The sequence below is a fragment of the Sus scrofa genome, chromosome 9, assembly GCF_054392235.1.
Source record: "Sus scrofa isolate SSC_HxYL_T2T_F1_AM1 chromosome 9, Sscrofa_HxYL_maternal_Yorkshire_Landrace_v2.0, whole genome shotgun sequence".
NCBI classification, from domain to species: domain Eukaryota; kingdom Metazoa; phylum Chordata; class Mammalia; order Artiodactyla; family Suidae; genus Sus; species Sus scrofa.
Window position 1 is genome coordinate 51,384,951 of NC_139391.1, and position 16,790 is coordinate 51,401,740.

At 37.4% G+C, this 16,790-nt stretch overlaps 3 protein-coding genes across 3 annotated transcripts in view; 2 read left to right on the plus strand and 1 right to left on the minus strand.

Annotated features, from left to right (window-relative positions):
- The window catches only part of LOC100513942 (olfactory receptor 10N1-like), a 222,905-nt gene that overhangs the window by 119,728 nt on the left and 86,387 nt on the right, over nucleotides 1-16,790 (minus strand). The window lies entirely within an intron of this gene.
- Nucleotides 5,405-6,337, plus strand: LOC100625762 (olfactory receptor 8G3-like). Its single transcript, XM_003357347.1, has one exon. It carries the CDS (start codon nucleotides 5,405-5,407, stop codon nucleotides 6,335-6,337), a length of 933 nt encoding a protein of 310 aa, XP_003357395.1.
- Nucleotides 13,001-13,960, plus strand: LOC100625852 (olfactory receptor 8G1-like). The gene has a single exon (XM_021102685.1). It carries the CDS (start codon nucleotides 13,025-13,027, stop codon nucleotides 13,958-13,960), a length of 936 nt encoding a protein of 311 aa, XP_020958344.1. The 5' UTR covers nucleotides 13,001-13,024.

Consider the following 16,790-nt stretch of genomic DNA (forward strand, 5'->3'; position numbering starts at 1 on the left):
TGGATAAGCAATGAGATCATGCTGTATAGCACTGGGAACTATGTCTAGTCACTTATGATGGAGCATGATAATGTGAGAAAAAAGAATGTATACTTGTATGTGTGACTGGGTCACCTTGCTGTACAGTAGAAAATTGACATAATACTGTAAAATAGCCATAATGGAAAAAATAAAAATCATTATAAAATAAAAAATAAATAAAAGTACAGCCTCTGGGGGGAAAAAAAAGAAAGAAAAGAAAAAAAAATGCTTTAAAATTAAGTATAGTTTTCATTGAAAAATAAAACTAGAAGGACTCATTAAAAAAATAAAGTAGGAGTTCCCATCGTGGCTCAGTGGTTAACGAATCCAACTAGGAACCATGAGGTTGCAGGTTCGATCCCTGCCCTTGCTCAGTGGGTTAAGTATCTGGCGTTTGCCGTGGGCTGTGGTGTAGGTTGCAGACGCGGCCGGTGGCTACAGCTCTGATTAGACCCCTAGCCTGGGAACCTCCATATGCCGCGAGAGTGGCCCTAGAAAAGGCAAAAAGACAAAAATAATAATAATAATAATAATAATAAAGTAAAATTTTTTGGAGTTCCCATCATGGCTCAGTGGTTAACGATTCCGACTAGGAACAATGAGGTTGCAGGTTCGATCCCTGGCCTTGCTCAGTTTGTTAAGGATCCGCCGTTGCTGTGAGCTGGAACCATGAGGTTGCGGGTTTGATCCCTGGCCTTGATCAGTGGGTGAAGGATCCGGCGTTGCTGTGAGCTGTGGTGTAGGTTGCAGAAGCGGCTTGGATCTGGCATTGCTGTGGCTATGGCGTAGGCTGGCGGCTACAGCTTTTATTAGACCCCTAGATTGGGAACTTCCATATGCCGCAGGAGAGGCTCTAGAAAAAGGCATAAAATAAAATAAAATAAAATAAAATTTCTTGAAATGTTGAACTTTTAATTAGCTTGACATTAAATTCACTGGACCATTAACAAAATCTTGTTTACAACACATAATCTAACAAAAGCAATAAACCACACCTCTGTGACACTATTAAACACTTGGGAGCCAATGAGGGAAAAGGGCAATTGTAATTGTTTCTTTTCCCAAGAGTTGATACTTGTGGGATAAGATTCTAGAGGGAAGTAATAATCACTATTTGTTCCTAATAAGTCTCTTAACAACAATACCCAGATTATAAAATCATTATTCATATCAGCCATCCTTTACAGAGGACTGCTGGCATTAACAAAGGTCAGGACCAGTGACTCAAAATCATTACAACAGAGACTGTGAGGCTATGACCCTCAACACCAAGGAGTCCTGCAAGGTCAGTGCAGGGGAACTATCTACCGGCATCATTAGAATCACTTTTCCCTTCAGAGAAATGGAGGAGAAAAAACTTAGCTCTGAAGTTTTGGGGAGGAAGAGAGCGTGTTTAAATCCCTGACTTAAAATTTTTTTTGACTTTAAAAATTTTATTTTTTTAATGATTTTTATTTTTTCTATCGTAATTTGTTTACAGTGTTCTGTCAATTTTTTACTATACAGCAAAGTGACCCAGTCTCACACACACAGATATACTTCTTCTCACATTATATTCCATCATGCTCTATCACAAGTGACTACACAGAGTTCCCATTGCTACATGGCAGGACCTCATTGCTTTTTGATTCCAAATGTAATAAAACTGTCTTCTTTAGCTCCCTCCCAGTGCACTTAGAGATGCAGATAGTTAGTTTTCTATCTCTCCCTGTTCTCACTCTAATATTCACACTCCCTGATGAGCAAAGATTTCCTTATCATCTACCTGTCCCCAATAAATAAATTTATGGCAAGCACTTTGTTGCTTCCTAACTTCAACTTGGGTATCTTCAGAGCTTCACACACTTATGCTGAGCTATGTCAACTCCACACTAAACTTCTTTCAACAATTTTATTAGAATATCGTATTTACCAATACTTTCTATACATAAGGCATTGTGCCAAACAATGTATTTAGTTAACAGTCTAGCACAGAAGAAAAACCATTAAATAACTAATAATAGTTTAAAATTTTAAGTATATGCTTAATGTAAACATAAGAAATGTATCCATAGGCACATAGAAAACGGTCTTATTAACTGAGGCTTCTCTTAATTAAAGGGTCCTGACTATTGAACAGATTTCATAGGATCAAGGGGAAAATGTAAGAGAAAAGCTAAAGGAATCTGATGAGTCAGGAGTTCCCATCGTGGCTCAGTGGTCGGCAAACCCAACTAGCATCCATGAGGACACAGGTTTGATCCCTGGCCTTACTCAGTGGGTTAAGGATCCGGCATTGCCCTGAGCTGTGGTGTGGATTGCAGATGCAGCTCAGATCCCGCGTTGCTGTGGCTGTGGTGTAGGCTGGCGGCTACAGCTCCAATTCGACCCCCAGTCTGGAAACCTCCATATGCCGCTGGTGCGGCCCTAAAGGACAAAAAGGAAAAAAAAAAAAAAAAAAAAAAAGAAAGGAATCTGATGAGCCAAAAAAGACAGTCTATAATACTTTTTTTATGTGAAATATTTAAATCATGTGATAGCTGTTGAGACATTAAAAATAAAACTTTTATTTTGTTAGATTACTTTAAGTGAGAAAAAATTACTATGAACTTAATTTGGAGACAATGGAAAATATTGTAAATTGACACTGATCATTGATAAATAATATTGATAATTTAGGAAGGCAATACTCAGTAAAAAAATTTAAATCTCTATATTACCATTTGTGTTAATGTAGAAAGGAGCAATTAGAAGATGTGCTAAGGAAAAGAAAATTTTAAACTCTCACCATCACTAAGGAATGAAAATGTTGATTAAATAAAACATGTAACAGAAATTCAATAGATTAAAATTAAAATAACATTGACATTTTCTTTCTTCCTTTCTTTTTTTTTTCTTTCTTTTTTTACTTGCTTGCTTTCTTCCTTCCTTCCCTCCCTCCCTCCTTTTTTTCTTTCTTTTTTGCTTTTTAGGGCCACACCTGCGGCATATGGAAATTCCCAGGTCAGGGGTCAAATCGGAGCTACAGCAGCTGGCCTACACCACAACTACAGCAATGCCAGACCTGAGCCATATCTGCAACCTACAGCACAGCTCAAGACAACACCAGATCCTTAACCCACTGAGCAAGGCCAGGGATCAAACCATGGATACTGGTCAGATTCATTTCTGCAGAGCCAAGAAAGGAATTCCAACAATGACATTTTCTAACCAGGAGACAGTGACCCTGCTAACCTCCTCGTGGGAATCATTTAACTTAATTTCACATGAAACATACATTAGTGTTTTTATTTTGTCAGCGTGTTGAAGAGTAGATTAATTACTCAGGGTCACATAGCAAGTATAGGGTTGAATCCAACTTAAAATCAGGACTTATAAGAATTAGAAAATCATGAAACATCAGAATAGAAATAAGTGATAATTTAATCCAACCAACTATCAGGTGCTTACGTCATTAAAAATGTCTGTAAGTAATGAGTGATTTAGCCTGAAATCAACTTTTGATTGTAGGATTGGGTATCCTGATGATTGAAATCATTTTTTGTTGTGAGATCAAATGTATTGCCTACAATTTCAATTAAATTTACTTTAGTTCCTTTGACATGTAAAATGAGCCCAATAACTCTTAAACAAGGCAATATACTGAAAAAGAGATAACTGTCCTATGCCACATGAATTTTTGCTTTGCTAGAAAAATGTTCTCAGTTATTTCAGCCATTCTAAAACGACAGATTACTAGATCATTTTTCTGAAATTATCTTTGTCTTTGTCACATAAAGTGTTGTACCTCGAACTGAACACATTAACCCAACTGTTTCTTGAGTTTTAAGTAGGAATATGAATTTCCATTTTCTAGAATCTATTCATATTCTCTGCTAGTGTAAGTTAAACATACCTTAGCCTTTAAAAAGACACATCACAGAGTTGACAAGTATTGGATTTAAACAAAATTTCTGTGTTGGTACATGTTCTGATAACCTACATATCTGCCATCTTTGAATTCTATAGTAAGAACTTGTAAAATACATAATTATAAAAAATAAATGACACCTAGTATATGTCCTCTAAAACTCCTCTCTTTGGGGAATATAAATAGTTTTCTCACCTCCACCAGTTCAAACATGAAGTCCAAATTGCACAGACCAGTCATAGTACACCACTCCTCTGATCACACTGATGAAGTACAGGACTTGAATTTAGGTCATTATATTCTGTCCTATGAGGTTATCCAAATTAGCACAAGATGAGAGGGTTTCTCAGGGTTGGAAAAGCTATTGAGATATAAGCACGATGTTTTCCAAGCAGTTATGTTTCTGCCCTCTGGAGTAATAGTCCTGGGTGAAGGAAGCTGGGACATTAAAGCAGTAAATTTCAGGTGAAAAGATACTGGTAGCTGCCCAATCCTTCATATATTTGGAGTTATGATTCTAGTAAGAAAAATAGTTGAGAGTAATACAATTACCTTTCATGGGTTTATGAATCTTCTGTTAATTGATTATAGACAGCATAACACTACTATTACTTTCTGAATGAAATAAAAATATTAGCCATTTGACATGAATATTTTTAATATATACACTTAGAATATGGGATGAAACAAAAAATTCCTCAGAAATAAGAATTGTAATGTCCGTTCTGACTGATTTTAAAAATCCAGAAATTGATATTATCTCTTACAAAGTGATGAAGTATCTCAACTATAAGGTTTGTGAATTTTATGGGAGTTTCTGCTATGGCATAGTGGCTAAAGGATCTGGCATTGCTGCAGCTGTGGCATAGATTGCAGCTGCAACTTGGATTCAATTCCTGGCCCAGTAACTTAAATATGCCATGGGTGCAGCAAAAACAAAACAAAACAAACAAACAAACAAACAACAAAAAAAAAACTTTGTGAAGATTATATATTCTCTTGTTCAATCACAACCATTGTTTGTCCCAGAGCAGCAGGAGAGACTCAAGCTATCCCTGCATTGTGAATCTTCTCTGAAGAAGGATAAAATACTGGCCTTCACATAACCACTCTCCTCTTAGCAAACAATTGCACATAAACATTCACACACACACACACACGCACACACAAAAGAACACTCATTTTAGCTTTTTTTTACTCTTATTTTAAAAACATTTTTGTCGTTTTAGGGCCACACCTGTGGCACATGGAGTCTCCCAGGCTAGGGGTCGGATCAGAGCTGCAGCTGCTGGCCTACACCACAGCCACAGCAACCCAGGATCCAAGCTGCATCTGTGACCTACATTACCCATGGCAATGCCAGATCCTTAACTGCCTGCATGAAGCCAGGGAACTAACCCACATCCTCATGGATGCTATTCAGATTCATTTCCGCTGAGCCATGAAGGAACTGCTATTTTCTCTTTTTTCAACACAGAACTGACTGGGAGAATAATGGACACTGGAAATCATTCCTTGGTGAATGAGTTCATCCTCGCTGGACTAACAGAACAGCCAGAGCTCCAGCTGCCTCTTCTCTTCTTCTTCCTAGGAATCTATGTGGTCACGGTGGTGGGCAACCTGGGCATGATCACACTGATTGGGCTCAGCTCCCACCTGCACACCCCCATGTACTATTTCCTCAGCAATTTGTCCTTCATTGACCTCTGTCATTCCACTGTCATTACCCCCAAAATGCTTGTGAACTTTGTAACAGAGAAGAACATCATCTCCTACACTGAATGCATGACTCAGCTCTATTTCTTTAGCATTTTTGCTATTGCAGAGTGTCACATGTTGGCTGCAATGGCATATGACCGCTATGTTGCCATCTGTAACCCCTTGCTTTACAATATCACTATGTCTTATCACAGGTGCTTCCAGCTCACAGTGGGAGTTTATATTTTGGCCATCACTGGATCTACAGTCCACACAGGCTTTATGCTGAGACTCCTTTTCTGCAAGGCCAACGTGGTTAACCATTATTTCTGTGATCTTTTTCCACTTTTGAAGCTATCCTGTTCCAGCATCTACATCAACGAATTATTTATCCTAGTCTTGAGTGCATTTAACATCCTGTCTCCTGCCTTAGCTATTCTTGTTTCCTACATCTTCATCCTCTCCAGCATCCTCCAAATCCACTCTACTGAGGGCAGGTCCAAAGCCTTCAGCACCTGCAGTTCCCACATCTCAGCTGTTGCGGTTTTCTTTGGATCTGCTGCATTCATGTACCTGCAGCCATCATCTGTGAGCTCCATGGACCAAGGGAAAGTGTCCTCTGTGTTTTATACCTGCATTGTGCCTATGCTAAATCCTGTGATCTATAGTCTACGGAATAAAGATGTCAAATTTGCCCTGAAAAAATTCTGGACTGTGCAAAATACATAGGAACAGAATCAATATATGATGGTATATCAGTTATTTGGTTACCTGAGATATATTAGTATTAGGTTTATTATTTTTGTCCATATAACACATCTCCAAAATTCTTTTTCAGGCTACTTATGAACCTATAGTACAAAAATCATGTATAAAATTATAGGCTGTGATGATGAATAAAATAAAAATATCCTGCAGATAGGAAGAGTCTTAGTTTTACTTTTAATAAGAATCCAAACAGGAAGAAGAACATTAAGGAAGAGATGGAGATTTTGAAGTTAATCAGAGTAACCTATGTCATTAAAATTGTGTTAAATATACATCACTGTCCAGTATTTAAATGGATAACTGTATTCAATATTTACAGTGTTATATAAATAAGTCCTACTATTATTTTCCTTTGAAAGAGAAAGGAATCTAAGCTTATTTAGTTTGAAAAAATGCCCACAATCTCAAATATAACAGATAGTAGAGCCTGGAGGGTTTAATTACAGCATCCATGATTTTACTCAAGGTGATTTTTTGGCCCCAGGTAATTGTGGGTGGGTCTGAGTTTTGCCTAGGAATTTTCCTCTGCACATCAAGTAACCTCAGTTCCCTATGAGACTGTGTTGCTTTCCTCCAGATTTCTTCAACACTGCTTTTCTTTTTATTACTTTTGATATCATGAAAATAATAAAACTTTCAAATCTGGTTGAATCAAAGCAAAGAAAAAAGACTAATTTCAGTATCATATCAAAAACTTAAAAATTATTATACTGATATTATATAGCAATATAAACCAATAATATTTTCTGGTCACACACTTGTGGCACGTGGAAGTTCCCAGGCCAGGGACAGAACCCATGCCACGGTAGCGATGTTGTGCTGACAACGCTGGATCATTAACTTTCTGCACCACAAGGGAGCTCCTAAAGCAATAGTTTTTATAAGGCAGCTTCAACAATATTGTCTTACCTTTATACCAGTAATTCTGTAGGATTTATGAAGCAACTGCTTATGAAAGCCAATATATCTGCTAAGTTGTGTCACTGTCATGTGGGTCACACCCTTTTGCCTACTAGTTACAATTAGTTGTTATTTCATATCAATTTTATCTTTGACAGATCTCTTCTCCACCTTGTATTTTTATTATTTTTGCTTCACCACTCCAAACATCTTATAATTAGGAAATCACATGATATTCTAAATATTCAGTTATCTTCTGCCTCTTCCCCATTCAAACTATCTTACTCATTATTGCCAGTTCCATCTTCTTTGCATACTATGCTGTCTTATTCGCCTGATATAAAAAGTTAGTGTTAACCTGTTATATCCCCAAATAGGGAAAAATGTATAAGGTAAATTTACCACCCTTATGTTTCATTATCCATTCATTTACTTTCATTTTTGAAGAGCTCTGAAATTTACTATTTGACTAAATTTTCCTCAGTTCATTAAGAGAAGGAAAATGGTGACAATGACAACTCTCATTTTAGACATGATTCCAGGCCAGTTCTTTGCCCAACAGACATAACTGGACTATTTCTTATACAAATACGAAGAATGCTGGTGGGTAGACACTTGAATTACTGGGACTTGAGCTCCTATATAAAATATAGACAAAGTGAAAGGTCTTGGTCTCATTTGAAAGGAAAGCCTATGTAGACCCAGAAAATCATGTCATATATTAGGTGATATAATCAAGCTACAGGGATAGAAAAGCAGACAGAAGACAGTTTATGAATCACGTGAGGATCACTGTAAGTCTCTCCTTATTTTAGTGAAACAAGCTAGCTACTAAATGTTTTATTTTTAATGTATTTTTAAAATGATTTTTATTTTTTCTGTTATAGTTGGTTTATAGTATTCTGTCAATTTTCTACTGCATAACACAGTAACTCAGTAACATATACATATACATTCTTTTTCTCATATTATCCTCCATCATGCTCTATCACAAGTGACTAGATATAGTTCCCAATGTTATACAGCAGAATCTCATTGCTTATCCATTCCAAATGCAATAGCTTGCATCTATTAACCCCAGATTCCCAGCCCATCCCACTCCCTCCCGTCCCCCTCAGCAACCACAAGTCTGTTCTCCAAGTCCATGAGTTTGTTTCTTTTCCGTAGAAAGGTTCATTTGTGCTGCTTATTAGATCCTAGATATAAGTGATATCATATGGTATTTGTCTTTCTCTTTCTGAGTGACTTCCCTTAGTAAGAGAGTCTCTAGTTCCATCCATGTTGCTGCAAATGGCATTATTTTGTTCTTTTTTATGGCTGTGCTGTGTATACATATCACATTTTCTCAATCCATTCATCTGTTAATTGACATTTAGGGTGTTTCCATGTCTTGGCTATTGTGAATAGTTCTGCAATGAACATACAGGTGCATGTATCTTTTTCAAGAAGAGTTTTGTCTGGATATATGCCCAAGAGTGGGATTTCTGGGTCATATGGTAGTTCAATATTTAGTTTTCTGAGGTACCTCCATACTGTTTTCCATAGTGGTTGTACCAATTTACATTCCCATCAACAGTGTAGGAGGGTTTCCTTTTCTCCATACCCTCTCCAGCATTTGCTATTTGCTGACTTATTAATGATGACCATTCTAACTACTAAATGTTTTATAAGCAGGGAAGGTACACAGTTTTGCATGTTAATAATACCACATTTAGGTTGTGTATAAAATGGATGGAAAGGGAATAAGACTGAAATCAAGGTGACCAGTCAGAGGCCAAATTAGCAAATATTTCATGTCATTGACAGTGGAGATTTTTGAAAAGTTAGATTGATCAGACATGGTAAATAAAAGTGAGCTGAAGGTATAAATAAGCATGAGGATGAAGTTTCTAGTGAGGAATACTAAATAAAAGGATGGATGAAACTGGAACTCTCAAGAGGAAGCTCACTAATTCCAGGTAATAAGTCATAGGAGAGCAACTGGGTCACATGAGTCAGTGGAAAATTCAAACTCTCTGTCTATCTGTTTCGTCTCTGGTGTGTGTGTGTGTGTGTGTGTGTGTATATATATATATATATATATATATACACATATATGTGTGTGTGTGTGTGTGTGTGTGTATTTTTTTCTCTCCTGTCAGTACAGATACACTGATAGAATGACAGAATTGAAACAATGGCTCGCATGAATTTCTTTCATTTTCATAATTGTAGAGTCATTTTATTAAATTACCTGTTTACATTCTTCTCATTTCTGTCTTTAACCAAGCTCCAATTTCTTTCTCACATCTTTCATTCAGCACTCGAGTAACTGTCAATAATACACTCCTCACCTAAAGGGACCACCCCCAGAAACTTGGTGTTCTCTTTTAACCATACCAGATCCCTGCAGCCACTGTGATTCCAAAGCTAAAAGAATCTCTCTGATCTAGGCACATGAGGTCCCTGTTGAATCTAGAAGAATTATAGTGGGAGGGATTCAAAACAAGAGATCACTAACACCTAATTTTTCAGTGTTCCATAAACCATCACATCAGCAAAATGTGAGAATTTGTTTAAAACACATAAGCTTAAGCCATACACCAGACTTACTATGTCAGAATGTGAATTTGAACCAGATCATCAGGTTACTCCTGTGCTCATTAAAATTGAAGAGATTTTCAAAATATACCAATAGCTAACCTCAGACCCAATGACTTTGATACAATTGATACAGGGCATAGCCTGGACATTGAGATTTGAAAAAAGTTCCCTTAATGTGTTAAATTAGAGAAACACTAATGTAACCCAATTTAGCATTGGGAAAAGTTGTAAAAATATATAAGGGAGTTGTCATTGTGGCTCAGTGGTTAAGAACTTGACATGATGTTTGTGAGGATGCAGGTTAGATCTATGGTCTTGCACGGCAGGTTAAGCATCTGCGTTGCTGCATGCCGTGGCATAGGTCACAGATGTGGGTAGGATCCCACACTGCCATGACTGTGGCATAGGCTGGCAGCTGCAGCTCTCATGTGATCCCTAGCCCAGAAGCCTCCATGTGCTGCAAGTGTGGCCATAAAAAGAAAAAATGTATACATACAAAAGGAGAAGGAATATGAAACATAAACATTTTGATGTACATTTTAGCTGGTAGAATTATTAGTGAGGACCTCAAAACCGCAAATATTACATCAATATTCTTACACCATAATCCTAGAGTCCAAATGCATATATCTCTGACTTTTGATAAATATTCATATCGCCCATTTGCACATAAAATAAACTAAATATATTTTTGTACAGGGAAAATAATTATATCAGTTTTTAAAAGTGCATTATTCATGGGAAGATAACTTGTCAGGATGTGTCCTGGTCCTCTAAAACTTGCCATCCACAGTGTGGACTAGGAGCCAATAGCATTGGCTAGGAGTGTATTAGAAATGCAGAATCTCAAATCTCACTCCGAGCTGCTGGATCAGGATCTGCTTTTTAAAAATATCCTCGAGAGGTCCTGTGAACAAATATTTATCCTTGATTCATAAGTTCAGGATTGACAAAAAAATCCCTCTTGAAAGGAAAGTTAGGAAACTGGGGAAATGTTAACTGCAATTGCATCATTTCTCAAGAGCTTGTTCTCTGAGAAATGGAAATCCTTGGAGAGTATTTGACTTCACTTTATTTGTTGCCTGCCATATGTAAATCCCGGACAAACATTCACAGCACAGCAATCACAGCTGCTCAGGTGAGAACAATGAAAGGTAAGGACATTTGCTATCCTGAAGCTGGAGAAGCACAAACCGAAAATTTACGTTTTGAGGTGCTGACCTGTAACACAGTCCAGCTTCAAAAATGGCTCTGAGACCCAGGGCTGTCCCTGCCCGCTTAGCACTAAAGAGAGCAGAATCCTAGGTACCTGTCTCTGCCAACACCAACATTAGGGCTATTTTTCTCTGAGTGAACATTGTAGAAAAAAATTGGCATTGAGTTTTTCAGGAAGGAGGAAGGTAAGTATGTTGAATTTACACTTGTGATCAAATATTCTGCAATACCTTCATTCACTCATTTAAGGATTCATTTATTCATAAAATTTTTTAACTTGCTATGATATGTCAGAAGTGGGCTATTTACTTTGCTGTGGAGGAGAATCAGTCTGATTTGGTCCATTGTCTGACGTATAGTGTAGCTCAATTCTTAAAATTGCCTTTCAGATAAGCAGTTTTCTGAGCATACTGTAAGAAGATCTAATCAATTACAAGGAATTCCAGGTACCATGAGGATATCACTTGTGAATGATATTAAAAAAGGAAAAAAAAATACAATATAACAAAGATAAATGGGCTAGGTAAGACTATGGAAATCCTTGGAGAGTATTTGACTTCACCTTATTTGCTCACTAGCATATGTGAATCCAGGACAAAGCTTCATAGAACAGCAGTCAGAACTGCTCAGGGGAGCACTGTGAAAGGGAGGGTGTTTGCTGCCTGAAGCTGGAGAAACACAAATTGAAAATTTACAATTAAAGGTGCTGACTTGTGATTCAGACCAGCTTGAAAAGCAGCTCTGAGATCCAGGCCTGTGCCTGCCCTCTCAGCAATAAGACAGCAGGATACTGCTGCATCAGGATCTATGTGCCCTTAAGGAGTATATGTATCATTTAGTTCCTACATGCTATGAAATTATATCTACATTAAAATTCATGATCTTGTTGAAATCTTCTTTATCCTGATTCTTTATTAGATTCTGTTTTAAAATTAATGCTATTAATTAAATTCTATTTTATTATATTAATATTTTATCAAGATTATGTCAAGATATAATTTTATCAAGATCACATTAAGAATATATACACTCATTCGAAGAATAAAGTTCCCAAGAATTCTCAAATCACTCCAATATGTTAGATTATTTTAATTATTTTTTCCAGAAGTTTAATAGTTTAGCCTTCATGCTTGTATGCAGGATTCATTTCAAATTTATTTTTTCCTTAGCTGTTAGGTAAACATTTTAGATTTCCTGTTTCTTCTTTTTTTAACTTTTAATCAATTGGAACTTCATTTAAATTTTAGTTTGATGCATGTAATGATAAAATAGTCTGTTTACTGCCTAACAGAATAGGGGACTGCATTTATAATTCTATTTTCTCTTGTTTTATGACTGTTTTTCATATTTTCTTAATTAAAATTATTTAAAGACAAAAGATATGAATGTTTTCAACATTATAATTGCTGTTTCTATATTTTGAAGGGTGTAATTACCCCTTATTTCTAATTACTAGCACATTATAACAATAATAATTATTATCATTACTGCTATTTTCAGAGTGTTATACCTATGCTAATTAGACAGTGAGCTTATTTCATTTGTCCAAGTTTATCAACTGATAAATGCTGGGTCAGTAGATGAATAGAGGCACTTGGACTCTAAGGCATACTCAGTTAAGTTTATATTTTCTTCCTCAAGCAAAGACAGGGGAATTTGGTCCCCAAACTGAGGAAGAGTGGACCAATTCAGGTTCCACATCTGCACACTGAATGTTGTTTGTGCTGTTCTACCAAATTAACAATATTTTTATTAAGGTGTACAAGCACTTAATCATCATAAGTATTACTTAGGTTAACATATCCAGAGTTACCATTATTCACAGAAACCACAGTAATATCAAAACGGTTAATATTCTACACGAGGTAGCTTTTTTAATGTATAATAACAAGGACATATCCCTGAAAGCTGTGCCTTGCTCTCTCCCCTTCAGGAACTTCCCGGAAGGAAATGGCAGCAGGAAATCATTCCTCAGTGACTGAGTTCATCCTTGCTGGGCTAACAGAACAGCCAGAGCTCCAGCTGCCCCTTTTCTTCCTCTTCCTAGGAATCTATGTGGTCACAGTGGTGGGCAACCTGGGCATGATCACACTGATTGGGTTCAGTTCCCACCTCCAAACCCCTATGTACTATTTTCTCAGTAGCTTGTCCTTCATTGACTTCTGTCAATCCACCATCATTACCCCCAAAATGCTGCTGAACTTCGTGAGAGACAAGAACATCATCTCCTACACTGAATGCATGATTCAGCTCTGTTTCTTCCTCCTTTTCGGTATCTCAGAGTGTTACATGTTGGCTGCAATGGCGTATGACCGCTATGTTGCCATCTGCAGCCCTCTGCTTTATCATGTCATCATGTCTCATCAGACTTGTTTCTCCCTGAGTGTGGGAGTGTATACTCTGGGCCTGGTGGGTGCTTTCTCTCATACTGGCTGCATGCTCAGGGTGTATTTCTGCAAATGGGATGTGATCAACCATTATTTCTGTGATCTTCTTCCCCTCCTACAGCTCTCCTGCTCTAGCACCTATGTCAACAAATTACTTATTTTATGTTTTGGTACCCTTAATATCTTTGCCCCCATCCTGTCCATCCTGAGCTCCTACACCTTCATCATAGCCAGCATCCTCCGCATGCACTCCACCCAGGGCAGGTCCAAAGCCTTCAGCACATGCAGCTCCCACATGTTGGCGGTTGTGCTCTTTTATGGATCAGCTGCCTTCATGTACCTGCAGCCATCCTCAGTCAGTTCCATGGACCAAGGGAAGGTGTCCTCTGTGTTTTATACTACTGTTGTGCCCATGCTGAATCCCCTGATCTACAGCCTACGGAATAAAGATGTCAATATTGCCCTAAACAAAATGCTAGAAAGAAGAATATTCTTGTGATCTGACATGATATGAGGATGATTTCTTAGGTCAAAGTCACTGAATATTACATTATTTGAATGGATGTTTGATTTTAGTCCATCTGTTAACATTTTTCTTCATTTGGTGGTATTCTATTGACATTTACTTTCTCCACATCCCTCTGGATGCTATTTTCTCTGGGTTTTTCTCTCATAAGATCTTTGAGACACAGGTTAGAATACTATAGATAACCTGGGTACAAGGACAAACTAATCCCATCACTGTCACCTCCCCTCTTTTCTTTCATATAAGGGATAAAAACCAATTCCTCAATCATAGTGAAAATACCATCCTCCAACAGTGGTAACCTAACTTATTTATGCTATCCAGTCAAGAAACAGCTTAAATATTGGCAATGTGATGGCCACAATCTCTATTTTTTTTCAGCCTGGAATAGTGTTGTTGTTGTTGTTGTTGTTGTTTGTCTTATCTCTATGTATCCTATTTGTCTGATTTATTTCTTCCATCTCTTTCTTTATAATCCAATAAGAACTTAAAACTGAGTTAAGAACCCATTCATTTATTGTGATAGAGCTCAATGAAATATACCTCAAGCCCCTTGTCTTTACTGTTTTGCCTGCTTATTGTGCAAAAAATCCTGGACTGTAATCTTTATGAAGGCAAACCCCTATATGTTTCACTCACATATCTCCAGGATGTAGTATGGATCCTGTCAGCTAGAAGGTCCTTGGTAATTTCCTTGTTAATCATTCCCTCTTCTAATATACTTATAAGAAAAACATACATCTCTCTTAGAGTCATCTATTCATCTAAATCAATCTAATATCAAAAAATAAAAATATAATATTATCTACATATTTTTGTTGTTGCTCAAATCAACTATGTTGATGTTTTGATGTTTGGTATGTTGTTCAAAGATTTGCACGATGATTGGTGACATGCTGACTTATTTCTATACAAGAATTTGGAAGTAATAGTCCTGAGTTTGTTCTGTGTCGAACCCCAGTACAAGTGTGATAACTTGTGAACAGGTGATTTATTAAGTTATTAAGTCTTGTCAGTAATAAATAAGTCTCTGAAGCAAGACTTTTTTTCCCCTTAATTTTCAAGCATGCAGCATAAGGGCAGTGAAACATACCAAGTACATTTGATATCTAATTGGTCAGCATAGCAAATCTAGTGGTAGGGTAGTATCTGAAACCCAAATAATACTGTCTCATATCCAGAGGAGAAAATAACTTCACCCATACTGGCATTGAGAAAAATTTTAGCTGTGTAGATATTGACTGAATTTTACTACATGTAAAATAATATTTCAATAAAATTAATTTCAAAAGAGAGAGAGAGAACACTAAAAGAGGTGAATATAATAACCCCTATTGCTGCTGCCAGAGAAAATATCTTTGTCCTTCTTTGGTGAGGCTGGTTATGTTCTTTGCTCAGATGCAAGTTTAAACAGTCTATTTTATCTATACATGTTATTGACAGACTCATGGGTGATCCAAATTGTCAGGTCATTAGCTGAAGGGGTGGTAGGTGAATGGGCCATAATTCCATAGGAAAGTCCTCTGGGAACCCTAAAACTGTGTCACATATCCAGTTGAGCATACTAAGTGGTCTGGACCTCCTCGCCTGAGCAAGATCTCAATGAGCCATGGACTCTACTAATCAGAGCATAGGAAGCCCCTGTTGGTATCCATGAATTAAACAAAACAGCCATCTCTCTTAGTCTCAAAGGAGTGACCTCATGTAAGAGATGAAACTTATAATATGGTCCTAGCTTTTGGTTGTCTCGAAAACTTTTGTGATTAGCCAACCAGCCTACCTTCTTTTTAGTGGTTCTTGGTGGTTGAAGGTGTGCCAATACCAGTTATTACTGCAAAGGGCAGAAGAGTCCTCAGCAACTAGATTCAAGCTGAGTGGAAACCAGACCCTCAGCGAGTAGCCTTTTCTTTTTTTTTAGCACTTCACCTGCAGTATATGGAAGTTCCCAGGCTAGGGGTCCAATCAGAGCTACAGCTGCCAGCCTACACCACAGCCACAGCAAGTCTGGTTTGTTTCCACTGAGCCACAATAGGAACTCCCTCAGGCAGTAGATTTTAAATATGCAAACAGGAGTTTCCACTGTGGCTCATTGGTAAGGAATATGACTAGTATCCATGACGATGCAGGTTTGATCCCAGGCCTTGCTTAGTGGGTTAAGCATCCAGCATAGCTGTGAGCTGCAGAGAAGGGCACAGATGTGGCTCAGATCCTCGAATGCTGTGGCTGTGGTGTAGGCTTGCAGCTGTAGCTCTGCTCAGACCTCTAGCCTGAGAGCTTACATATGCCACATATGTGGCCCTAAAAAGCAAAATAAATAAATACAATAAAATAAAATAAATAAGAAAGTAAAAAGTATGCAAACACCTTTTAAAATTGCACCCCAAAAATCAAATACCTGGGAATACACCTGACCAAGGAGGTAAAGGACTTATATGCTGAGAACTATAAAACATTCATCAAAGAAATTAAAGAAGATATAAAGAAATGGAAAGATATCCCATGCTCCTGGGTTGGAAAAATTAATATTGTAACAATGGCCATACTACCCAAAGCAATCTACAGATTCAATGCAATCCCATCAAATGACCCATGACATTTTTCACAGAACTAGAAAAAACAATCCAAAAATTTATATGGAACCACAAATAGACCCAGAATTGCCAAAGAAATCCTGAGGAACAAAAACCAAGCAGGAAGCGTAACTCTCCCAGACCTCAGGCAGTATTACAAAGCCGCAGTCATCAAGACAGTGTGGTACTGGTACCAAAACAGACAGACAGACCAATAGAACAGAAGAGAGAAC

Bases quoted from the DNA above. Each gene is read 5' to 3' on its own strand.
- LOC100625762 (XM_003357347.1), top strand. From the start codon at position 5,405: ATGGACACTGGAAATCATTCCTTGGTGAATGAGTTCATCCTCGCTGGA.
- LOC100625852 (XM_021102685.1), top strand. From the start codon at position 13,025: ATGGCAGCAGGAAATCATTCCTCAGTGACTGAGTTCATCCTTGCTGGG.